The 26,879-nt window shown below is 37.6% G+C and overlaps 1 protein-coding gene across 1 annotated transcript in view; it reads left to right on the forward strand.

The window, feature by feature from the left end:
* The window catches only part of MLH1 (MUTL-homolog 1), a 123,151-nt gene that overhangs the window by 48,585 nt on the left and 47,687 nt on the right, over nt 1-26,879 (forward strand). The window contains exons 10-11 of the mRNA XM_090007620.1: nt 10,219-10,313; nt 10,408-10,516. Of these exons, the coding sequence (XP_089863746.1) occupies nt 10,219-10,313; nt 10,408-10,516 (204 nt within the window). The remainder of the gene's footprint in view (nt 1-10,218; nt 10,314-10,407; nt 10,517-26,879) is intronic.

The raw sequence follows: 26,879 nt of genomic DNA on the forward strand, positions 1-26,879 counted from the left end.
GTCTAGCCGTTGGACTAGATCCAACAACTCTATTTGAGTCTTCTTGAGTGTATATAAAGGGGATAAATCCCCTCATTCTTGTAATGCTTCTTGCATATTTCAAGTGAACAATAAAATATCATTTTTTAATATTTGAGCTTTCTTTGTGTGTATCCCCTTTGTGGGATTTGTGGGTGTCCATAGTGACCACTTTGGCTATTGGTGGACTTTTGAAATTCAAAAACTTGGGACTATGGACTGATCATATGGTGTTTAGACGGTGTGAATGATGCACATGGAAGTTGGACCATTAAGTGAGCCTGTGTCACGAACCACATAAATTTAGAAGATGATTTACAAGTCATGTTGTATGAAAAACCTTCAATTATAACAATGAAAATACTTTTTTATGCTTAAATATCTAATTAAAGTTTTAAGATTTTTAGACCTTGATTTGGGTTTTAAGTCTTTTTGTGCCGATATATTGCTTTATTTTGTCACTGATGTGAACAACAGTGAAGTATTAGCCTTATGAAGGTTCAACTCTAGAACATCCAAGGTTAAAGCTTGGGAATCCAAGATAAATATCTCACATAAGAAAAATCATGAGTTCTCAAGTTCATTAAAGATAAGAACCTCACATTAACAAGACCAAACCAAAACAAAAAAAACCATCCATCCACATCCCTTATTATTTAAAATAATAAAAAATGCAAATGAAGAAAATGAAGATGGATGATCCTATATTTATTATTATACAAATTTTGTCTCTCTATATGTATATTAATCCTACTGGTAAGACAAACCGTAATACAAAATAAACACTAAATAGCATCAAATTGGTAACCTCATATGCTCTTAGATCCTCATGGATCCCACATGTTTGTATCTGTATCTGATCTGATGTGGATTAATACCATCTTCTCAATGTAGATGTGGATCTGCTTGTATCATTCTCTCCAGCAAGGAGAAGAAGTTGACCAAAGTCTTGAAGCTTTTAGGTTCATTTTCTTTGCTTCCAATGCCAATGATGCCTGTGGGATATGGATCTACTGGAATTGAAACCTGAAAGTATCCTACTCGCAAGTCTGATTCTTGTTATTTTATTCTTCTTCAGTGACTCTTTTAACTTCAAAATATCAATTTACAGAAAAATAAGTCTTAGAGGTTCTGATTAGATCTTCATAAATGCATCAAATATTTTTTAAATTAGGTGTCATGATTGGAAGTTCTGGCGACTTGAAAATTGCTTGTATTCTGAACTTGTGATTTTAAATCATCCATTGGATAATGCCAAAACATGGTATGTTTTTCCTTGGCTAATGTTGGTTCATTCTACTTGATTCGTAGAGCATCACAACAAGGTGGTGCAAAGATCAGAGGGTTTGGATCAGCGTTAGATATCAACTATAGGTACCCTTTGTTGATCAAGATCTTCATAGTGCTCATCATAAATTGGTCCATCCTTAAAATTACAACCTGCTTCTATTTTGCACACGTAAATAAGGCTGGAAACTAACTTCATATTGCTGCTCACTATGACCTAAAATCAGCACCACTTTGTGGTACAGCCAACTGATTTTCAGCGTTATTAAAAGCATAAAATTAATCAGTTTTTGCATGCATATTTACATAAGCAACCATATATGAAAAAAAACATTCTGGGCTTTGGAATAGGTCTGATCTGATCCAAAACCGAACTTGGATGGGTCAACAGAATGTACAGTCAGTCCCACGCATATATATATATATATATATATATATATATATATATATATATATATTGTAATGAAGTGGATTGAATCCGATACACATGCAAGAACACACTTTCAATCAAGTCGAATACTTGATTGAATCAACGAAACCACCCACACGAGGGTCTTAACAAATTGTAATTGTTAAAATGTGTATATATATACATATACTTATATATACATGCATATATATATAAGTATATATATACATATATGTATATATATACATATATACTCTTTATTTTCTCATTGTAAATTCAAATACCCGATAGGGTTTTTTTTGTAATTATTATGTACTTTTTACTTTTAGTTTTTATTTTCCTTTTTATCTTTTATCTTTTTTCCTTTTTATTTTTAAACCTTGTAATTTGGACCACTAGGGGCCCCACCATCCAGTTGTTGGGGGCCCCAACGGTCATTAATATGACCGTTGGGGCTCCCAACGACTAGAAGGGAGCCCCAAGTGGTCCCTCTCTCTCCTACTTTTTTCTTATATAAAAAGAGGGCTCTCCCTCTTGTGTTGTAAGGTTTTTTCAGCCCACTTTGTCTCTCTCTTCAATAATACTTTTTGCCTTTTAGGCACTTCACCCCTTAGTGGGTTATTTGTGCACTTTACGTGCTTGTGTTCTTGGCTCTTTGTTTGACTCTTTTAAAAAGATCTTTGGATTATTGGTGCTTCCGTTATTTTGATTTTAGTTATTGCATAAAACGACACTCTAAAGAGTTGAAAAATATACATGGCCCAAGGGCAGCTCCAACAGTCATATGAGCTGCCCCTTTTGCATAGAAAAAGACAAAAGCAAAAAAACAAAAAAAAGGTACAAAAGCAAAAAGATAAAATGTCAGCCCATTAGGGCCTGACGCCTATTTGGTGAAAAGACTGGAATACCCCTAAGGGGTATTTCAGTTTATATATATATATATATATATATATATATATATATATATATATATATATATATATATCTTAACACCCCCCCTCAAACTCATGGTGAAACAACCGAGAGTTTGCCAAGTAGGAAGTGAAATATGGGTGACAGAAGCGCTTTGGTGAAGAAATCCGCTAGTTGATACTCTGATGGAACATAGGACAATGTGATAGTCTTTCGCAAAAATTCTTCACGGACATAGTAACAATCCATTTCAATGTGTTTTGTCCTCTCATGAAACGTATGGTTGCTTGCAATATACACAACGCTCTTGTTATCACAACACAATTTGGAAGGTTCTTTGATGTGGATTCTCAAGTCCTCCAGTAATTGTCGGAGCCACACAAACTCTAACGTGGTCGTTGCCATGACGCGATATTCAACTTCAGTTGAGGAGAGACAACTTTTGTTGCTTCTTGCATCGCCATGAGATCAGAGAGTCACCTTAAAAAACACATAAACTAGTAGTTGAGCGTCTATCATTCACATCCCCTTCCCAGTCAGAGTCTGAGTACGCAATGACTTCTAATGAAGAAGAGGATGACAAAAACAATCTATAATTTATAGAGTTCTTAATATATCTAATAATTCTCATTACAACACTAATATGTACTGTAGTGGGAGCATGTTGAAATTGACTGACTGACTGAATAGCATGAGAAATATCAGGTAGAGTAATAAAAAGGTAAGACAAATCTCCAATCAATTGTCTCTATGGGGTTGGATCTTGCAGAGGTTCTCCATCATCCTTTTTCATTTTTGCATTTATGACCTTTGGAGTGTCAACCCGTTTCTCATCTGAGAGTCCTGATCTCTAAACAATCTCTGCTGTATACTTAGTCTGTGACAAAAATAACCACGAGGTGAGTAAGCTACTTCAATACCAAGAAAATATCTTAAAAAACCAAGATCTGTCATATCAAAATTGTCTTTAAGCACATTTTTTGTATGATTTACTCTATACTTATCACCTTCTGTGATTATCATATCATCCACGTAGAGTAGCAGTATGACCATCCCTGCATTGGAAGACTTAACAAACAATGCAGTGTCAGTAAAACAAGATTTAAAATGAAGTTGAGTCATTAGATTGCTAAATCTATCATACCAATCTTTGTGAGCTTGTTTTAATCCATACAAGACTTTTCGTAACCTAAGAGTTTTTCCATGTGCTAAATTCAAACCTGGTGGAGGATCCATGTAGACCTCTTCATCTAAATTACCATTCAAAAAGATATTTTTTATATCCATTTGAAATATAGACAATTTTTGAATTGATGCTATAGATATAAGGGTTTTGACAGTCGTCATTCGAGCAACTGGGGCAAAGGTCTCATCATAGTCAATTCCATATTCTTGACTATATCTCTTAACTACTAATCGAGCTTTATATCTTTCCAATGTCCTATCCCATTTAGTTTTAATTTTGTAAACCCATCTACACCCTATAGTTTTCCGTCATTTGGGTAATGTTTGAATTTTCCAAGTTTTTGCTTTTTCTAAAGCTTTTAATTCATCATTCAACGCTTTAATTTATTCTTGATGGTTTTTGGCTTCATAATAAGATGATGGTTTAGTATATGAGTGTATAGCCATTAAACATGCTCGGTATGTAACATTTCGTGAAACATATAACTTGTTTCTTTCCATGTCATAGCATCGATATCCCTTTTGATTTCTAGCATAGCCTAGAAAAACACAAGGGATTGCTTTTGGGGAAAGTTTGTCATTTCTATGGGTAAGAATAAAACATTTACATCCAAAGACTCAACCTTTTGTAATCGGGGGAGATTTTAAACAAATTTTCAATGGGAGATATATTTTCTATAGTTTTTGAAGGCATTCTATTTATCAAATAAACCGCTGTAAGAGCAACTTCGGCCCAAAACATTTTTGAAACATTTCTTGATATAAGAAGTGTTTTAGTGGTTTCAACAATATGTCTATGCTTTCTTTCAGCTAGACCATTTTTGTTGAGGAGTGTATGGGCAAGATTTTTGATGAATAATCCCATTTAGGTCAAGAAATTTTTTGAATTCTTTTGATACAAATTCCCCCCGAAATCAGATCCAAAAATTTAAATGTTGCTTTTGAATTGAGTCTTTACATAGAAATAAAAAATTTTAAAGCATTCAAATACTTATGATTTTTGTTTAAGAAAAAAGATCCAAGAATGTCTACTATAGTCATCTACAAACACAACATAGTGTGATACCCTACCTTTGGACCTTTGGATATAACAGGAGCCGGTCCCCACACATCCGAATGTATTAACTCAAAAGGATTTTTTGGTATAAAATGTCTTTGTTCAAAGGGCAAAGCTTTCATTTTGCCAAGAATGCAATCTTCATAAACCAAATTCTTTTCTTTATAACTAGTAAGAAATGGAAACAAATGTAATTTGGTCACAGTAGGATGTCCTAGTCTTTTGTGCCAATTTTCTATATCTTTTTTTTTTCACAAAATTACAAAAAGATTGTTTTGATAACTCAAGACTGTCCATTACATAGAGATCTCCTCTTCTATGGCCTTGCCCAATTGGCTTTTCGGACTGAAGATCCTGTATTAAACAATCATTAGAAGAAAATAAAACTTTGCAACCATAATCCGTAATTTGTGAAACTGATAAAAGGTTCAAATTTAGTTTTGGCACAACTCTAATACTTGGTATGTGGAAGTTTGATGGTTTTTGAAAAATTTCAAAACTTTTGATTTTTAAAGATGTTTCATCAGCGGTTGAAACATAAGAATTATTTGAGTTAGAATGACATTCGGATAACATTGACTCATTTGGAGTCATATGAAACAAGGCACCGGAATCTAAGATCCAAAAAGTCTTACCAGGGTCACTACTTGTGGATACGGCTACCCTCGAGAAGGAAGAAGCTTGACCTTTGAACATTGGTTGTAGCGCCTCTATTAATTGAGCTAAAGACAGTGAGCCAATGAATTTGGAGTCGTCTACATCATTTCTTTCTACCGAAGCAACTCTCTTATCATCACAGTGATCTTCTTTCTTTCTTATGGGACAAAAAAGCTTGATGTGTCCCGGTTCATAGCAATGATAGCATATGATTTTGCCACCTTTTTTGTATTCATGATCTCCTCTTTTATTGCTTCTTTCATAGTTGTTGGGATTTTTCCCATTCTCATTATTCACAAAGTGAGGAGGCTTGTAACTCCTAGTGTGGTTACCAGGCTTGGACATAGCAAGTACGGTTTCTTCATCTTTTGAAGCAGATGACTTCTTTAATCTATTCTCTTCCATAGTCAATTCTTCAAGAGTTTCGACTATGGATGACACACCTCCTCTATGAAGGAGAGCCGATTTTGTTCCCTCAAATTCGGGCTTAAGCCCATTCACAAATTGGTAGAAATGCTTCGTTTTAATTTGGTTTTCACGGAGTTCTACATCTTGAGGGAAATGCCATTTTGGCTCAAGAAGAGCCAATTCATCCCATAAGAGAGAGAGAACATTGTAATACTATCTAATATTCATCTCTCCTTGAGTCATGATTCTTACTTTATTTTGGACATTGCATATGTGGGCAATATCTTTAAGATTATACTTGTCCTTAAGATATTTCCAAGCATCGCTAGCAAAATCAAATTTTGCTAAGCTAGAGCATTTATGAATATCTAAAATATTGATGAGCCATCCAATTATTTTGGAATGGCCCATCCTCCACTCTTTCCATTTTTTCTCATAATCGGAAACGGCTTTACCCATTTCCTCACCTTGAAGAGCAACCTCCTTCCCATTCTCAATTTTCGTAAGAATGAGCTTGGGCTCTTTTTCGGTACCATCCACCAAACCCCATAACCCTGTTTTCCATATCTTGTGTTTTATTATGGATGCCTACATCACATAGTTTGTATCGTTTAGGTCTACGCGAATGAAGATTAGAACTTCTCTCTCATTCTCCATTTCTTTACAATGCAAGAAAGTGATAGTGGGAAGAAAGGAAAAAGATAGAGATACAAGACTTGTTTGAGAAATGGCATGCTTCCCGATGCAACAATCCTTGATTTGTTGTATCCGCTAAGCCCACGATCCTCCTCTTGATATCCTCACGATCTTTCTTTTAAAAAAATGCCTTTGAATCACCAAAGCTCTGATACCATGTAACGAAGTGGATTGAATCCGATACACATGCAAGAACACACTTTCAATCAAGTAGAATACTTGATTGAATCAACGAAACCACCCACACAAGGGTCTTAACAAATTGTTATTGCATAAAAAGACACTCCAAAGAGTTGAAAAATATACATGGCCCAAGGGGCTATTTATAATACAATGAGAATAAGGGGTTGAACATGTTACTTTTGGGGCTTGGGGTAGCTCCAATAGTCATATGAGCTACCCCTTTTGCATAGAAAAAGACAAAAGCAAAAAAACAAAAAAAGGTACAATAGCAAAAAGATAAATTGTCAACCCATTAGGGGCTGACGCCTATTTGGTGAAAAGATCAAAATACCCCTAAGGGGTATTTCGGATATATATATATACATATATATATATATATATATATATATATATATGCTGAACCTGCGGCTAGCCTGGTTTGGGTCAGATACGATCCCAAACCATGGTTGCAACATATAGGGGCCGATTCTCATATATATATATATTAACATATATGCATATTAAGCAAGCTAATGTTGTGAAATAAAAAATCAGAGATATGAGCATGGGAATGAGATCTGAATATGCATCCTTAATTAAAATCAATACATGATAAACAAAAACTGTATATGCATTAAATCTGAATATGCATACTTAATTAGAAACAATATATGTTAATCAGAAAAGACATGCATTAAATCCGAATATGCTTATCACTCTAAGCATGTTGTTGTGTTCATAGTATTAGTAATAAGACCCGCTAAGTGAAATCCGTACGTACACTTAACAAGGAAACTCTGTGCATGAACACATACAAACCAAGATCGGGATCAACCAGATATATCCAAGTTGTACATGCACTTAACGATAACATTAGAACACATACAAATTTTTAAAAACCTCTAGATTAATGATTTCCAAAACCACACATACATAATGAAAATCACACTTTAGGAAAAAGACAAATCTGTACATATACGTGTATACTCGAAATCATGTATTTCAAGATATATACATTCGAATAAAAAAATCAGATTTCCTCCTTTTCTTTACACTTTTCTTTTTTTATTTTTTTCCCACCAAAGACATTACATAAACCTGATTTAGGTTATTTCTCCCCATTCGAATCAAGAGAGGAACCTATACCTTCGATCAGAGATAGAAAAAGACCAGAAACATACGTCGGATGCCAAGAACGGAAGGAGATCCCTTTCCTTCTTCTTCTTCCTTCCTCTTTTCCTCTCTTCTCTCTTTTTTTTTTCTTTCTTTTCCCTTCTTCCTTCTCTCTCTCCCCCCCCCCTCTCTCTCTCTCTAGAAAATGAAATCTAGAGAGAGGGGCGAGTTAGACCCTTTTATAAATTTTTTTTTGGCCTTCTAGAGAGAGGGTGACGTCCCTTCGAACTCTATCACTAACCTCTTTTTCACTTTTTAACAAATTTTTTACTTTATTGTTTTTACTTTTTACTACATGTGGGCTATTCTAGAAACCCTACATATTAGGTAGAGTTCCACAAATGTAGAACTCTGCCATACAAAAAATAATTTTTTAGAATTAATTATTTTTTAATAATTATTTATTAAATAATAAATTTTCAGAAAGTTTTAGAGGGTATCTCACCCCTCTGGGAGTCTTTTTAAACTTCGAATTTCATCAATTAAACCTTTATATTGAATTTAAAACTTTAAATTCATTGAAATTGGATTTGAATTCGGATCTAGATCTAAGATCTAAAATCTAAAATCCATATGGATCTCAAACTAGACCAGATTCTAATTAATATGGGTCTTGGACTGGGTCCAGATCCATATTAACTTAGGTCAAATGGATCGGATCTGATCCAATCCAATTCAGAACCGGTCACATCGATGCAAGTTTTTTTTGAAAAAATGCGATTTTCGGGCCAACCGTAGCCCAAATTCAGAAAAACAAAATATCAATGTTTTCAGAATTTCGAGACGCATTTAATGATATATTACTTGAATTTTACCTCCGAAGTTTGTCTAAATTTATCTCGAATTTCGCTCGATTTTAAAGGCCAAAAATAAAAAGTTCTACCACATCTTAATTGGCTCGTTTAGGTCTTGTCAATGAGACCTAGGCCAAACCCAAACTCAATTGACGCCACCTGAAATCGAGGATTTATCGATTTTTCCACAACACAGCCAATTTTTCTGAAATCTCAAAATTTAACATAGTAGAAAAGCACACTATATTACAAAAATGACACAAATCAAGAATAGTAGGTACTAGCAAGGTATTAGTCTTTCAGAGTGTATCCAAGATAAAGATCTTCAAGAAGATAGAAACATCCTTTTAAATTTAATAAAGATAACAATCTCACACTTTCATAAAACCAACAGATAATGAAAGCAAAAGAGAAAGAAACTAAAAAAGGAAGCCTAAATCATCATTCTTTTCATAACTCTACCTAGAAGACAACAATAATACAAGATAACACAGGATAATTCTTTTTTTATTTTTTTGATATGGTTCTAATGTAATGTGGATACGTATCATCTTTTAAATCCAGACCAGGATCTGCCTTGCATCAATCACTCTGTGATGCTCTTAACAAACCCTGCATCAGTCTGTCATGCTTCTAAAAATATTTCAAAAATTGATAAATCCATATCCTTTATTGAGCAAAGGCAGTATGCTTCTTTCAAAGCCCTTTTCAAATTTTAATTCTTTCAAATGTTACACAACTTTGTGTTGGTCTCTGGAGAAATTGACAAACAGTATAGGGTAGCACAAGAGAAGAAGTGAAGAATGGGAGTTGACTGTATAATTTATCTCAAATTACCGTTATCCTTGACTATAGACCTATATAATGCATATGTGCAAGAGGCCAAAAGGATATTAGTTTATGCCTTTTAGGAAAGTTTTCCTGAATGAGAAATGTAACACTGTGATGTCCTGTGAAGCTCATGATTAATCAGGATAAAAAATTAAGAGTTCTCTGTGCACCAAAATTCTGATTTTTTGAAGATTTCATTAAGAATCTGCTAGTTTCATTTTCTATGCCAAATGGAATTGAATTTGCCACAAGTTAATATATAGTACTTGGTGTCAGTGTGCTTGATTTGCTTATGAAGAATGCTGTATGTCGTTTGGTTGGCCGGCAAATCTTTCCTTTAATTCACTATATTTTCTATCCATCATCTTGAGTCTTGACCATATCCTGCTTGGAATTTGTGCAACAGGATTTTGGACTTCTCGTGGACTATTGGATTTTTTTGTTACGACTGCAAATTTTCTTCTTGCTTTACCCCATGAATGGGCTTCTCCACTAACACCTAATCTACGACTAGCAGCCTTTAGCATCACCAGAGCTGCCACTTTTCTTTTCTTTTTTTCATTTTGTAATTTGCTCAATATATTATGCATCTCATGCTGTGAATCATATTCCTCTGAACTTGTTCTTAGGTCTGCTGTACGACAAAGGCGCAATCCCAAGGAAAGTGCAGATTTGACTAGCATTCAGGAACTTCTTAGTGAGATAGACTCTAATACTCATCCTGGTAAGTTCAGAAATATCTCTTAAATTCAAATTTTTATTCCCTCACCTCTTTTTTTTTAATTGTTACATGCTTTTATTTTCATTTATGTCCATAGGTTTGTTGGACATCGTGAAGCATTGCACATATATTGGAATGGCAGATGATCTTTTGGCACTGCTTCAATATAATACTCGGTTATATCTTGTGAATGTTGTGAATATAAGGTAGGGCATGCTGTTGAAATAGATGTTTTCATGGTAACCATATGTCTTTCTCTTGACGTTAAGGTGCAAAGTTGACCAAAACAATAACTCTTGAATGAATGCAAATTAGTATTCTTGGTGCCATACTTTTTGTTCTTTTGGTGGTGCTACTTTTGTTTTTCTTTAGAAACATATCATGTGCAAACCTAATCTTGAAAAATTGGTTGATAATTGTGTATCTGCCAATTTCAAGCATAGTCACAAATATAAGTATGGCTATATCTTGGCGGGGTATAAATTATAATATCGGGATATTATAGGTTTTCCAATAATTCTTGGGAAAATCTCAGGATTTAAAAAATTAAAAATTGAAAAAATAAGGAAAAATAAGAAAAATATCGGTAACTGTTAAGTTGTAACTTATATATGTATTCACAATTTCACATACATATATATTTATCTAATTCACATTGTATATGTGTATATTGTAGTGAAGTATGCGGAAATACAAAGAATGCTTAAAGCATTCACAATGTCCTACAATGGACAAATACAAGAGAGAGAATAAGAGAGAAGTCCACTATGGGACAATACCACAAGCCTTTAAAGGGCAACACATAAAATAATAAGAAATTTATTAGAGGAGATCTAAGGCTTAAAGAATACATGGGGAGCACACCCCTATTTATACAAAAAGAAACGGGAAAAGTGCGAGCCATTAGGGGCTCCCACATGTTGTCATTGGGAGCCCCCAACAGTCATATTTGGAGGTCCCAACGATTACATGGTGGGACCCCCAATGTGGTACAAAAAAGAATTTAAAAAAAGGAAAAATAAGAATAAGAAATCTAAAAAATATCCTAAGTATTAAAAATAGTTTTTTCTAGAAACAACTATGTAAAATGACAAAAATACCACTATCAGGTATTTCACACACACACACACACATATATATATATATTATGATGTTGTAATAGGAAATATCCATTAGGGGTATTTCAGTCTTTTCACAGTATTATAATAGAATGTGCCCATTAAGGGTACAATAGTCTTTTTTATAATTTTTTCTTTTTTGTAACTTAGTATAGAGTTGAGGGCATTTTAGTCAATGGCCCATAAAGTGGTTGGAAGCTCCCCAATGGCTCTATTTTTAGTCGTTGGGGAGGTCCCAATGGCTCTATGTGTGGCTTGTTTTGTGTATAAATAGGTGTGTTCCCCCCAAGGTTGCCAAATTAGGAAGCTGATGCGGGAAGCGGAAGCGAGAAGCATTGCATTTTAAAATGTATAGGAAGCAGAAAATGAGGAATAAAAAAAAGCAATATAGGAATTGAATGGGAATAGAAATGGAATACAAATAAAAACTAAAATAAAAGCAACTATATTCTTAAATTTCATGATTTTTTTAGTGTAAGAATTAAATTTTTAACAAAATATAAAAACGATGACTGTCAATTTAGAGAAAGCACATGAAAGTGAGTGAGAAGTGTTTGGAAACACATAAAAAACATTAAAAATAGAGTCAAACTCATAAGAAGAATAGATGAAGTGTGTGAAAAGCATATGAGAAGCCTGAGAGAATCGAGATTCTCATCAAGTTTCGGAAGCGAGGAGTATCGCGCTTGCGAAGCGGGCTTCCCACCTATCTAAGAAGCTTCTGGTAACTCTAGATTTCTCCCTCTTGTATCTTGAAATGCTTTTCTTAAGGATTTTACTCAATAAAGATGATATTTTTTATGTCCTTGTGCTATTGTTTTGACTCTTTGAAGTCTTGTATGTGCACTTTGTGCTTGTGTAGTGCCTTAGTGCTTTTGTTTTGTTCTTTATTGGACTTGTAATAGTGATTGTGCACTTTGTATTTGTTTTTCCGCATATTTCTTTACATGGTATCAAAGCCAAGAAAATTTTCTTGGTATTTTTTGCCTCTTTGGGTCATGGGATTCTTTGGTTCAAGTTTGTGCTTCGTGAAGGAATCATGATCGATGTATGACTTGGATTCAAGGGAGATCTTGACCCGGTGTGTATCTTAAATCTTTATTTTTACTTGAGTTGTATATCTCATGCATTATGCATGAGAAAACACTTAATTTTCTTATCTTTGAAAATTAATTTGTTATTTGTGTTAAAACTAAAATCTTTAAATGCTTTTCAAAATTATTTTTAAATGGTTTATAATATTTCTTTGGTCTTGTGAAATGATATTTATATATATGTGTACTTTTATGAGATCTAGTTTAAATCTTATGTTTTTGAGCTTTCTTTATTTAATATGTGGGTATATAATCTAATATTCTTGAATATATGTTTTTAGCATTTAGATGCTTTATTCGAGCACTTCATGGTTATAAATGTCAAAACCTGTTCTTATATATGACTTCAAATTTATTGTTTTTGTTATATTGGACTTTGTTTTGTTTTTCTAATATGGTTAAATATTTTAAAATAATTTGAAATATTTATTTTAAGATGACTATTTATGTCATTCACAAATATGATTTTATGAGATTTTACATAACTTGTGTTTTAATTTTTTTTTTCTCTTTGATGTATTCTTATGTGAAACGTTTAATATTTTATGTAGTATTAAAGATTTTATGTGGTTGAGGTCTTAGTGATCATGTATATCTTGTTATTTTGAAATTTGAATAAATATTTTTTCCTATATCACATGGGTGCGGGTGTGGGTGCGGGGATGCGACACTTAATGGGTGTGGGGGTGCGGCAAAAAAAATAAAATAAAATCGGATCCCCAAACCCGTGCTTATTTAAAGCACGCAGGGAGAAACCCTCCCCCACACGGAAGCAGATCAGTGTAATGAAAAGCGGAAGCACCAATAGAGCAAAAGGCACTCTTTAAGAGTGACCACTAGAGCCAAGAACACAAACACCAAATGTGCACACACAAAACTCTCAAAAAAAGAAAATGACTTAAAGTCATAAGTTGGATATTATTGAAGAAAAGAAGAGAAGGGTGAAAAACCCATACATTTACAAGGGGGAACCTCCTCTTTATATAAGGGAGGAGAGCACTAAAGGAGGACCATAAAGGGGGCTCCCTTCTAGTCGTTGGGAGCCCCAACGGTCATAAATATGACTGTTGGGGCCCCAACGACTAGATAGGTGGGGCCCCTATATGGTTCCAAAAAGTAAAACAGAAAAATAAAAAAGGAAAAAGAAAAAGGGAAAAAAAAAAAAAAGTAAAAAACAAAAAGTACATATGGAATTACCAAAACACCCCTATCGGGTTTTTGGTTTATACAAAACAGGAAAAAGCTATATTATTATGTATATATACATATATACGTATATATACTTATATATATACGAATGTATATATATAAGTATATGTATATATATATTTATATATACATAATTTAACATGCCCCCTCAAACTTTACGGGGAAAAGACCGAAAGTTTGCCAAGAAGAAACATGAATCGTGGAGTTGGGAGCGCCTTGGTGAAGAAGTCAGCCAGTTGATACTCTGAAGTGACATATGGCAATGTGATGGTCCCTTTGAGATATTCGTCTCGAACATAATGGCAATCCATTTCGATATGCTTGGTCCGCTCATAAAAGGTGTGATTGTTGACAATGTATATCGCACTCTTGTTATCACAACAGAGCTTGGTGAGAGTGGAAATGGGAATGCCCATGTCACCAAGGAGACTTCTGAGCCACACAATTTCCATAGTTGTCATCGCCATAGCCCGATATTCAGCTTCAGTAGATGATAAGGAGACCTTCTGCTGCTTCTTGCATCTCCACGAGATAAGAGATTCACCTAAAAAAATGCAAAGACCCGTAATTGAGATACGATCATTGGGATTTCCTCCCCAGTCAGCATCAGTAAAAACAGTCAATTCAAGAGATGAGAAAGAGGATAAGAAGAGTCCCTTGGAGATGGTATTTTTGATATATCGCACAATTCTCATTACGGCCGCCATATGAACCGTAGTAGGTGCGTGCTGAAACTGGCTCGCTGCATGAACCGCATGGGCTATGTCTGGACGTGTGATGGATAGATAGGTGAGGGATCCAATTAATTGACGGTAGGGAGTTGGATCTTCAAGAAGAACACCATCTTCAAGTCTTAGTTTTGCATTGATAACTTCGGGAGTCTCAACTTTCTTTTCATCAGATATTCCTGATTTGGTACAAATTTCTGCAGCTAACTTCATTTGAGATAAGATGTATCCTCGCGCGGAATAAGCCACTTCAATTCCTAAAAAATATCTCAAATAACCAATGTAAGACATATCAAAAGTATCTTTTAACATAGACTTAACATCATTTACTCCCTTTTTGTCATTTTCGGTGATGATCATATCATCAACATACAGCAGAAGCATAATAATGGAGTCACCTGTCCTTTTAACAAAAAGAGCAGTGTCAGTATAGCAAGAAGAAAAACCTAAATTGATTAATACATTATTAAACCTGTCATACCAAGCTTTAGGAGCTTGCTTAAGTCCATATAAAGCCTTTTTTAATTTTAAAACTTTTCCATTTAAATGCATACCTGGAGGCGGTTCCATATAAACTTCTTCATTTAAATTACCATTCAAGAAGGCATTTTTAACATCAAGTTGAAAGATTGGCCATTTTTTAACAGAAGCTATAGCAATAAGGGCTCGAACACTAGTCATTCGAGCAACTGGGGCAAAAGTTTCATCATAATCTACCCCATACTCTTGGGCATATCCTTTGGCTACCAACCTAGCCTTATATCTTTCTAATGAACCATCACTCTTAGTTTTTACTTTAAACACCCATCTACATCCAATGGGTTTCTTGCCATTGGGAGGATCAATGATTTCCCAAGTTTGCGCCCTTTTAAGGGCATCAAGTTCAAGTTCCATAGCTTCATTCCAATGAGCATATTGTTTAGCATCATTGTAATGAGATGGTTCATGAAAGGAGTGAAGAGCAAGTAGGCATGCTCGAAAGTTAGGAGAAAAAGAGTCATAAGAAACAAATCTATTTGGTATCTTGGGAATACGATTTGATCTTCTTTGAGAGGTCTCTTCTATCGACCCACTTTGAGAAAATCTTTCAAGGGCACAAGGCGGATTTCTTTCATTCCTTCTAGAGTAGACTTGTATTTGTCTTGAAGCATTTTCTTCTAAGTTTTGATCATCATTTGGATGTTCAACAAGATCTTCATTAAGAGGTTCACTGGAATCAACATGATCATTTATGATGTTTTCTTGAGGTAACAAGTCAAATAAAAAGGAATAGTCAATATTTTCATTTGGTTGGTGCGAAAAACTATTTTCTTCTTCGAGGAATGTGACATCTTTTGAGATATAAAGTTTATTCTTAAGCATGTCAAAACATCGATATCCTTTTTGTTTTTCGCCATATCCCAAGAAAATACATTCAATAGCCCTAGGAGAAAGTTTATCATTTTTGCGAGTTAAAACAAAGCATTTACATCCAAAGATTCTTAATCTTTTATAATCGGGAGACATATTGTAAAGTTTTTCAAATGGAGAAAGATTTTTCAAAGAAGATGAAGGGATTCTATTGATGAGATATGTTGAGGTTAGAACCGCTTCGGCCCAAAAGGATTTTGGGATATTTTTTGAAATCAATAATGTTCTTGTAGTTTCTATTATGTGCCTATGCTTTCTTTCCGCAAGACCATTTTGTTGCGGAGTGTTGGGACAAGAACGTTGATGACAAATTCCATTTTCTTTTAAGTAGCTTTGAAAATCATTAGACATATATTCACCTCCCGAATCGGACCTAAGAATAGATAAATTTCCCAAAAATTGATTTTTAACCATTGCATGAAATTCTTTAAAGAAGGAGAAAACTTCGGATTTCCGACTTAGGAAGTATATCCACGTAAATCGAGTGAAGTCATCAATAAAGACCACATAATACGAAAAACCTCCTTTAGACAAAATAGGGGAGGGTCCCCACACATCGGAATGAACAAGTTCAAATGGCCGAGTGGTAAAGTAACTTCTTTGAGGAAATGGAGTAGCTTTAGATTTCCCAAAAATGCAATCTTTACAAGTCATGTGATTGTCTTTACAAGTATTGTTCAAAAAAGGAAAAAAATATATTTTTACAAAATTTGTATGACCAAGTCTCTCATGCCAAATTCCAATACTTTTGTCTTTTACAAGATTGCAAGATGACTTAGATGGAAGCGTCAAAAAGTCCATAAAATAGAGATCACCCCTTCTATGGCCTTGCCCAATCAGCTTCCCTGACTGGAGATCCTGCACGGTGCAATCTTTAGGTGAGAAAGAGACTTGGCATCCATGATCGGTGATTTGGGAGACGGAAAAAAAAATTTAAATTAATTTTTGGAACAATTCTTACTTTAGGAACGAAAAAGTTTTGAGAATTTTTGAAGTCAAGTGTTCCAATACTTTCAATTTTCAATGATGTTCCATCGGCCGTTGAAACATAGGAGGACATGGGTTCGGAAAAAACATTTGAAAGAGAGTTTTTATGAGATGTCATATGAAAAGAAGCACCAGAGTCTAGTATCCACATACCTGGAGGTGATGAAGAGTAGGCGATGGCGGCTCTGGATGTTGAAGGAGAAGACTTGAGAAGGTGTTGGAGAACTTCGAAGATATGATTAAGAGTTTCTTTGATATCTCCTTCTTTGGTACTTTCTTCCTTCTTTGGAGAATTTTCTCCAACCGCGGCAACCTTTCTTTTAAGCTTTGGACAAACCGGTCTAATGTGCCCCAGTTCATTACAATAATGACATATAATTCCCTTTCTAGGCCCATTGCTATTTTTGTTAAAGTGGGGAGGTTTATATGCTTTAACATTCGATTCGGGCCTAGTAACGGGCAAAACTTTATCACTCTTAATGCTCAAGCCAAGTCGAGTTTCTTCTTGACATATCTCGGCAAGGGCATCTTCAATAGGTAAGGCTTTGCTTCTATGGAGAAGAGATGCCCTTGTTCAAATTCCGGGCGAAGTCCATGAAGGAATTGAAAAAAGTGCTCCTTTTCAATTTGTTCCCTTCTTAGCTCAATATCTTGTGGAGCAACCCATTTAGGCTTGTTGAGAATAGGTGGTTTTTAGGTTAAGTTGTGCTTTATTAGAGGTTTTCTGAAATATTATTTTCATAAGGACTTAGATGTAATTTCTCTGTTTTGCCTCTCTCTATTTAATATAGAGAATCCCTAATGATGCAATTAAGTTTTCTGTTTTCATGTTCAGCCGTCTCTCTCTCTCTCTCTAGGGTTCGGTTCATCTTCTACATGGTATCAGAGCTCAGCTGATCGTGGGAACGTGATCGACTGTGACGTGGGAGCGTGATCGAGATATCGACTGTGACGTGGGAGCGTGATCGTGTTTTACTAGAACACAGTCGATCGTGGAGGCTTTCATGATCGTGATCAAACTTCGATCACGCTGAGTAATGTTTCTAATCAGGTCAGCAATTTAAAATTTGTTTCTGGGCATTCTGCTGGTCGTGGATGCCTGCTGTGGGTGTCGTATCATCTGCTGGTCGTGGATGCCTGCTGTGGGTGTCGTATCATCTGCTGGTCGTGGATGCCTACTGTGGGTGTCGTATCTCCTCGTCCTTCTTTTTGTTTTCTCTCCTCGTGACTACCTACGCTGTTGGGAGTTTGATTGCGGTTCAGATCTTAGGAGAAAATCTAAATCAGTTCTCCTCATCTGGATTTCCTGTTGCGACCTGGTGGTGCCGAGTCTTGTTGCTGCTATGACGAGTTTTGTTTTTGGTTCATAAGTTATCGAAGGGTATTCCTCATGGTTGGAAGTAACAGAATTTTTTTCTGTTGTCGTGAGTGCTGAATTCTTGTCGAGGTGTGTTCCTGCTGTTTGGGAGCAACAAATTTTTTTTTTCTGTGTGGCCGTAAGTGTTGAGTTCTTGCAGAAGCTGATTGTGTGTGATATTTACTGGATGTCATGCATTATATGTTGGAGAACAGCAGGTTTAGTGAACATTGTGTTTTGCGACTGCATTCTATCATGTGTGGTGATGTGTTTGGGTGCAGCAATGTTCGGGATTTCTGTGGTATCTACAACAACTGAAATTTAGTTTTTTTTTGTGTGGGTTGGTTTATTTCAGAATATGGTTTATTTCAGAATATGTTTTTCAGTGACTCCCTGTTATGTCGAGTGTTGTTTTTAAGGAAGCACGGAAGCTGAAGTTACTCTTCTGTCATGGAAAATAGCAGATGTGATTTCCTGCTGAATTGAACTTTATTTTGTGGAACAGCAGGTGTGGTTTCCTGCTGAGTTGAAGAATTTTTTTTTTCTTCTTGAACACTTCCTGTTCAAGTGAGTTTTTTTTGGTATGGCTGAAACGTCGAAAGGTGATTCCAAAATGGAACATATTGGGGAGTATAAGGCGTTTGCCAACCCCTTCTCGTATGGCTCTTCTGTTAGGTTGAATGAAACCAACTATGCCAGGTGGTCCAAAACTTTTATGATGTCGGTATCTGGACATCGTTGAAAACATATTTTGTTGGAAGGCGAACCCATTGAGAAATTGGGAAAATATGTTACTTGGGATGAAGATAATGACATAGTTATGTCATGGATCATGAACAGTGTCGAACCCCATATTGCAGATGGATTGATCTACTATAATACAGCCAAACTAATGTGGGACAATCTTCGTGATACATACTCACAAGAAACGAATGTGAGTCGTATCCTACAAGTCGAACAAGAAATATATAACTTGCAACAGGGAGATCAGACCTTGGCCCAGTACTATGCCTCTGTCAAAGCTGCGTTTGAAAGACTTAATGCTCACCGGCCTTTGTGTTGCTCGAAGCAAAAGGATTATCAAGAACAAACCATGGTTGCTCGTTTTCTTACAGGTCTCTCTTCAGATTTTTCTGTTGCAAAAGTTCAAATGTTGACTGGTTCAGATGTTCCCACTCTTGCTGACGCTTACAATCGTCTGAGTAGACTTGCGATATCTCTGCCACAATCTCAGCCTGTGACTCAGACATCTGCTCTTGTTGTCCCATCTAGTTATGGCCGTAAAAATATTCAGAATATCAGAGGACGAGGACGTGGACGTGGTATGGGAGACAGAGGAAAGCTTCAATGTACATTCTGTGGAAAATCTGGACATTTAGAAGATCGTTGTTGGGATAAGCATGGTCGGCCAATCTCTTCTGCATCAAAGTCATATAACCCTAAAGCTCATGTTACTACTATTGAGGCAACAAATGCACAAGAGAATATCACTGCAAACGAAAGTAGTATCACCCTTAGTCGTGCGGAATATGATGAGTTGATTGCTCTTCGACCTTTGAGTTCCACTTCTCCTGTAGCTGGTATTGCCTATTCAACCAGGAATCATCTCCATCCGAATGATAGTAAGTGGGTTATTGACTCTGGTGCATCCAGACATTTGTGTGGAAATTCACGTGTTTTTTCAGATCTAAAGGTCATTAAGGCTCAACTTGGAGTCTCATTAGCCGATGGGAGCTCCTCCCCGGTTGTTGATCAGGGAAATATTTCTATATCCTCCTCATTACAGTTGAAAAATGCTCTTCATGCTCCAAACTTTCCTCAAAGTTTACTTTTTGTTAGTTGCCTTATAAAAGAACAAAATTGTAGAGTAATATTTGATCCAATGGGTTGTCATTTTCAGGATTTGCTGACGGGGAAGAAGATTGGTGGAGGCTATGAAGAAAATGGAATTTACTACCTACATCATCCAATGGGTTCTGTTCATGCTGTAGTGGAACATTCATTCAGTCCTGTTCAGTGGCATCGTCGTCTTGGTCATCCTTCATTGTCAAAGCTTCGGTCGGTCTTTCCTCAGATTCCTTCCACCACATCATTTCAGTGTGAAGCATGTCAGTTGGGCAAACATCATCGAAGTTCGTTCCCTTTGAGTCAGAGTCAGTCTAGTAATAAAGTTTTTGAACCCCTTCATGCAGATGTATGGGGTCCTAGTAAGATTCCTACTAGGACTCAGTGTCGGTATTATCTTGTTATTGTTGATGATTTCTCTAAGTTATCATGGGTATTTTTAATAAAAGAACGATCTGAAGTTCCAAGTCTTATCAAATCCCTAATTCTTGAAATAAAAACTCTGTTTGAATCTATTGTCAAGATTTTTCTCACTGATAATGCTCTTGAGTTTAAATCAAAAGGTCTGGTTACAATTTTACCAAGATTATGACATCTAACCCCAAACTTCCTGTGCCTATTCATCTCAACAAAATGGGGTGGCTGAGCGAAAACATCGGCACCTCCTTGATGTTGCCAGGACCATTATGATTCAATCCAATGTTCCTGCGTTATACTGGGGTGATGCGATTACCACTGCTTGCTATCTGATCAACCGCATGCCTTCGTCTTCTGTGGGTGATCAAATTCCATTACATATCCTAAAACCTAATGCCCCACTTTTTTCTTTCTCACCAAAAATATTTGGATGTGTTTGTTTTGTCCACAAACTTGGCCCTAATCGTGATAAATTAGCCGCTCAAGCTACAAAATGCATATTTATTGGTTATCCAAAAAATCAAAAGGGCTATCGATGTTATGATCCTATTTCTCGCCGAGAGTATGTCAGTGCGGACGTATCTTTCCTGGAATCCTCTCCATATTACTCTAGTTCCGGTTCTCCGCTGCAGGTTGATCCAGTTGAGTCTTTTCCATTACCTATACCTCCTTTTCCTTTGGAATCTGCCCTCCTTACCGAACCAAACTTTATCCTCTTTCAGATTTAATAATCCTCCATTGGTATATGTGCGTAGAGCTCCACTTCCGCAAGAGCCTTCATCTTCTTCTTCTCCTGAGGTAAGTTCTACTGACAATAGTGATCTTCAGGATGATGATAACAGGCCTATTGCTCTACGAAAAGGGACAAGACAATACACCTTATATCCCATATCTCATTTTGTCTCCCATGCCAGAATTGGACATCAGATGAAGTCTTTTATTTCAGCCTTGTCTGCTGAAACCATTCCTCTGAACTATCAGCAGGCAACACTTGATAATCGCTGGAAGATGGCTATGCAAGAAGAAATGACAGCTTTGGTATCTCAGCATACCTGGGATCTAGTTGATTCCCCAACAGATGCTGACATTGTTGGTTGTAAATGGGTATATACAATAAAGTACAAATCTGATGGTTCTATTGAAAGGTACAAGGCCAGATTAGTCTCGAAAGGGTATACCCAGACATATGGAATTGACTTCTTTGAAACTTTTTCTCCTGTTGCACGGATGGGTACCATCCGTCTTGTTCTCTCAGTAGTTGTTCAGCATGGCTGAAACTTGTGTCAATTAGATGTGAAAAATGCATTTCTTTATGGGGATCTCTCTGAGACCGTTTACATGCAACAACCTCCAGGTTTTGAGGTTGAGGGGGAGTGTCATAAGGTGTGCAAATTGAGAAAGGCGATTTATGGCTTGAAACAAAGTCCTCGTGCATGGTTTCAAAAGTTGTTTGAAGTGATGTCAGCTTTGGTTTTAACAGATCAGCAGCAGATCATACACTTTTTATAAAGAAAACTAGCTCTGGCATAGTTGTTATGGTAGTATATGTGGATGACATCATTCTTACAGGAGATGATGTGAAAGCTATTGAAGCCACAAAGGCTCATCTTCACAAACACTTTGTTACAAAAGACCTTGGTTCACTCAGGTATTTTCTGGGTATAGAAGTTGCTAGAAGCCGTGAAGGGATGGTTTTGTCTCAACGGAAGTATGTTCTTGACTTATTAAAGGAAAAGGCATGTTGGAAGCTAAACCAGCAAATATTCCCATGGATCATAAAGTTCAGTTGGTTGAAGAAGGGTCAAAACCTGTTGATAGCAAACGCTATCGCTCCCTAGTAGGGAAGTTACTATATGTAACTGTGACCAGACCAGATATTGCTTTAGCAGTAAGCAAAGTTAGCCAGTTCATGGACAAACCAACTGAGGTACACTGGAATGCAGACATAATGATTCTCAGATATCTAAAATCATCTCCTGGAAAGGGGTTACTGTTCAAGAAAGGTGGAACTCTGGAGATAGTAGCCTATTCTGATGCTGACTATGATGGATCTGTAGTAGATAGAAAGTCTACCACAGGATTCTGTGTGTTTCTGGGAGACAACTTGATTTCATGGAGAAGTAAGAAACAAAATGTGGTTTCCAGGTCGAGTGCAGAATCAGAATATCGGGCTATGGCCCAAACAGCTGCTGAATTGATATGGGTTCACACTGTTCTTAATGATCTCCAGGTGAAGGTTTCCTCTCCAATGACCATGATGTGTGATAACAAAGCGGCAACATATATAGCAAACAATCCTGTCCTTCATGAGAGAACATAGCACATTGAGGTTGATTGTCACTATGTAAGAGATATGATTCAAGCTGGTCATATCACTACAAAATACCTAAAGTCTGAAGTCCAAGTTGCAGATATGTTTACAAAGCCTCTTGCTCGGCCAAATTTCTCCAGATGCTGTGACAAGCTGAGCATGATAGATATCTATGCTCCAGCTTGAGGGGGAGTGTTGAGAATAGGTGGTTTTTAGGTTAAGTTGTTCTTTATTAGAGGTTTTCTGAAATATTATTTTCATAAAGACTTAGATGTAATTTCTCTGTTTTGCCTCTCTCTATTTAATATAGAGAGAAGCACTAATGTTGCAATTAAGTTTTCTGTTTTCATGTTCAGCCGTCTCTCTCTCTCTCTCTCTCTCTCTCTCTCTAGGGTTCGGTTCATCTTCTACAAGGCTCAAGAAGGGCAAGCTCATCCCAAAGAGGGGTTAGAGAGCTAAAATAGTCCCGGACACTCATATCCATTTGTTTAGTGGAACTGATTTTTTCTTGACAAAAAAATTGTCGAGCAAGATCCTTTTGGGTATACATACCCTTGAGGAAAAACCAAACCTCATTGGTCCTTCTAAATTTGGCAATATTAGCACAATTTTTAAGGTCTACATTGTTCATAAACCATGCCAAAATTTTGGCATGGTTACTTTCCCAATCCTCAATTTTGGATTGATGTTCATTAATGGCTTTGATGCGCTCATCGCCATCTAAAGCTTTTTCAACCTCATTTTCAATTTTGGTGAGAACAAGAGAGGGTTCAGGAGTAGTTCCCATGACAAAGCCCCAAAGTTTCTTACCTCTTAGATGATTTTCCATAGCGGAGGCCCACATGAGATAGTTGGACCCATTTAGCTTAAAAGAAAGCTCCACTTTAGAGTCACGTTCCATCGGCACCAAATATACTTCCTTTCTTCAAAACTTTGAGAGGCACGCGTTCCAAGATGACAAAAGAAAAGCCTAATCACCAACCGAGCTCTGATACCATGTAATGAAAAGAGGCGGAAGCACCAATAGAGCAAAAGGCACTCTTTAAGAGTGACCATTAGAGCCAAGAACACAAACACCAAATGTGCACACACAAAACTCTCAAAAAAAGAAAATGACTTAAAGTCATAAGTTGGATATTATTGAAGAAAAGAAGATGTAACGCCCCAAAATTTCGACTTGTGATTTCGAAAACTTTATCGAAAAACCTTTCAAAGATTTAAAGTTTTAACTTTTAAAAACGACAGCGGAAGACATTTAGAAAGGAACACAAGTCAACAATCCTAGGTACGTTAGCTGGAAAACCATCATTCACATGTACAACAACTTAAAGGAATTTAAGAAATAAGGCAATAGATTAAAAATCTGCAGTTTATTACAAAATGAGCATTTTATTCCAAAGTTCAATAAATCTAAAGAAAACTCCAAAAAGACCCAGAGCCAAGCCGCCAGCAGAAAGAAGATGAATCTTGATCCATGTTGCACCACGCCATCGGCCTTCAGTGAAGTCCTACTCCTCACCTGCCCATGAAATGGGTCAGTTTCATAACAAACCAGTAGGTGCACGAACAGATAAGTAGAATGAAAATAAGACAGGACATTCATGAGATAAGCAGTTATGATATTTAAGCAATTAAAACAGTTGTAGTCTATTCTAACAAATGTAATAAGTGCAAAGAGCTGTTAGTTGAAGCAGTGTAAGTCTCAGTCATCTACAACTATTCATGAATATATTCTTTAAGTTCTGATATTAACTGGCCTGTGGGTACGCATAGACGCAAAACGTAGAAACAGCCGAGACCGATCCGGGGGTTTATTATGTCAGGTGTTTTCATTAACCCGGATGGCTGACTGAGTCCGCTCCTAAGGGGACGGTCAGTGACCAAGAGAGTAAATCCCCAAAGGCATTCGTGGCCCATGGATGCATCCAACTTCTGCAGAAGTGCCTGGGAGTTACCACCTAGGATAATTTATGGTAATCCCAATTCCCCTAACTCCGATGACTGGGGAAAACCGAGTCTTTTGCCCGTGGGGTGGTTGTTAACAACCTGTCCATCGGAGTCTTTGTACCATCCATCCTCTCCCTTGATGAACCGTGAAGATCGGATGGGTACGACGGAGGTTTCTTAACCGCCGCCCCATCCTACATGCTCTGGTCCATTAGACCCACTCGAGCATCTTGCCTGTGAAGGCGAATGGTCACCATTTATGTGATCTCAGCATTGTGCTAATTGCACTCATCGAGGTTGCTACAACCTCATCATCCCACTATCGTAACCCACATGGGACGTACTTGTCCAAAAGTACGATCGTACCTTCCTAGAGGTACAACTACGATGAGAGGCCAACATAATGTTTTATGATTCTTTTGGTTCCTACATGACATGTTTTGCTTTTCTGAGCAATTGGCCTGTGGAGGCCGATATTACCACATCAAAATCAGTAAAGTATAGATTTCACACTTCAATACACTCCATGATCTTACATAAAATTCATACCGTACCTGCCTTAAGGTTCGGTTATAATAGCAATTGCAGTGGTTTTGAGTCTCTTCACAAAGTCTATCTTAAATATGCAGTTTCAAAGGAATAAGCATGCATAATAGACAATTTTGAGTTAAGTAATCTTACACGTAAACAGGCATGCCAAGTAAACTACTTGATTCTTTCTAGAATGAGTCTACCCAAAGAATTTACATTATGCAATTTCAAAAGAATCACAAAGAGTAAAACATTGACCAACCAATACTTCTTCAGATACGCAAGTATGCAAAATGACTATTCTATCTCAGAAGTCTTATTTTATTTTGTTCATACACACTATTCGTGCGACTTTCCTCTACCTCGGGATGTCGTGCAGCTGCGTGCGTCTACGCGTGTAGATGATACGAGGCTCGGGCCGCGGAGCCAGAGCGGGGGTCCGATGCGAGGTCTGCAACAGTGCTACGTTAATTTTTATGCGGAGAAATAGAAAAACAAGCCTGCCCATAGGAAAAGAGAGAGGCAGCATGGGTGTGCCCCCTGCAGGCCGAAAACAGACAAGCGACAGGGGACAAGCCCCTGCCTGCCGACAATAGCGGGGCGACAGGGGATGAGCCCCTATCGAAAAAAAATAGCGTGGCGGCAGGGGGGCAACCCCTGCTGACAGCCACCAAGTGGCAGGGGCTGAGCCCCTGCCGACAGCAATGAGATGGCATGGGGCCAGCCCTTGCCGAAAGCACAGGACGGCAGGGCCAACCCCTGCCGACAGCACTGAGATGGCAGGGGGCCAGCCCCTGCCGACAGCACACAGTGGCAGGGACTGAGCCCCTGCCGACAGCAAGAAGTGGCAGGGGCTGGGCCTCTGCCGAGAGCACTGGACGGCAGGGGGGCCAGCCCCTGCCAACGGCCACAAAGTGGCAGCAAAAAGGGGTGTCGCAGGGGCCACCGGTCCCCTGCCGGCACTCCGGCGAATCGCAGAGGGAGAAGGGGACGACAGGGGCCGCGTAGGCCACCTGTCGGGGCCCCGATGGCACAGGGAGGCGGTGGGAGGCCGCGGCAGTGGCTGTGAGCCGCTTGTCGGCCTCCCGGCGAGGTGACAGGGAGGGGGGTGAGGAAGAAAAGAGGGAGGAGAAGAGAAGAGGGAGGATGGCGTACCTGGGAGCGGTGGCCGGCGTCGGCGACGTGCGCAGCAAGGAGGAGACCGACGCGAGGGGGAGGACGCTCGAGAGGGGAGGCGTGCCTCCCCTCGCCCTCCAGCAATGCTCATAAAGAGCTCAGGGGGGGGGGGGGCGATGAAAGGGGAAACCTCGGTGGGTTTCCCCAATCAACCCGAAAACGAAGGGGGAGAAGAGGGGGGTAGCGGCGCCCGAAAGCTCGGGTGAGCTCGGGTTATGAAAAACCCTAATAAAAAAGGGGCCCGGGTCGGGTCCGGACCCCACCCGGCCCGGGTCCAAACAATTTTTTTTTTTTAAATGGGGTTTTACAGAAGAGAAGGGTGAAAAACCCATACATTTACAAGGGGGAACCTCCTCTTTATATAGGGGAGGAGAGCACTAAAGGAGGACCATAAAGGGAGCTCCCTTCTAGTCGTTGGGAGCCCCAACGGTCATAAATA

Source organism: Nuphar pumila, chromosome 5, assembly GCF_984573655.1.
Source record: "Nuphar pumila chromosome 5, dmNupPumi1.hap1.1, whole genome shotgun sequence".
NCBI classification, from domain to species: domain Eukaryota; kingdom Viridiplantae; phylum Streptophyta; class Magnoliopsida; order Nymphaeales; family Nymphaeaceae; genus Nuphar; species Nuphar pumila.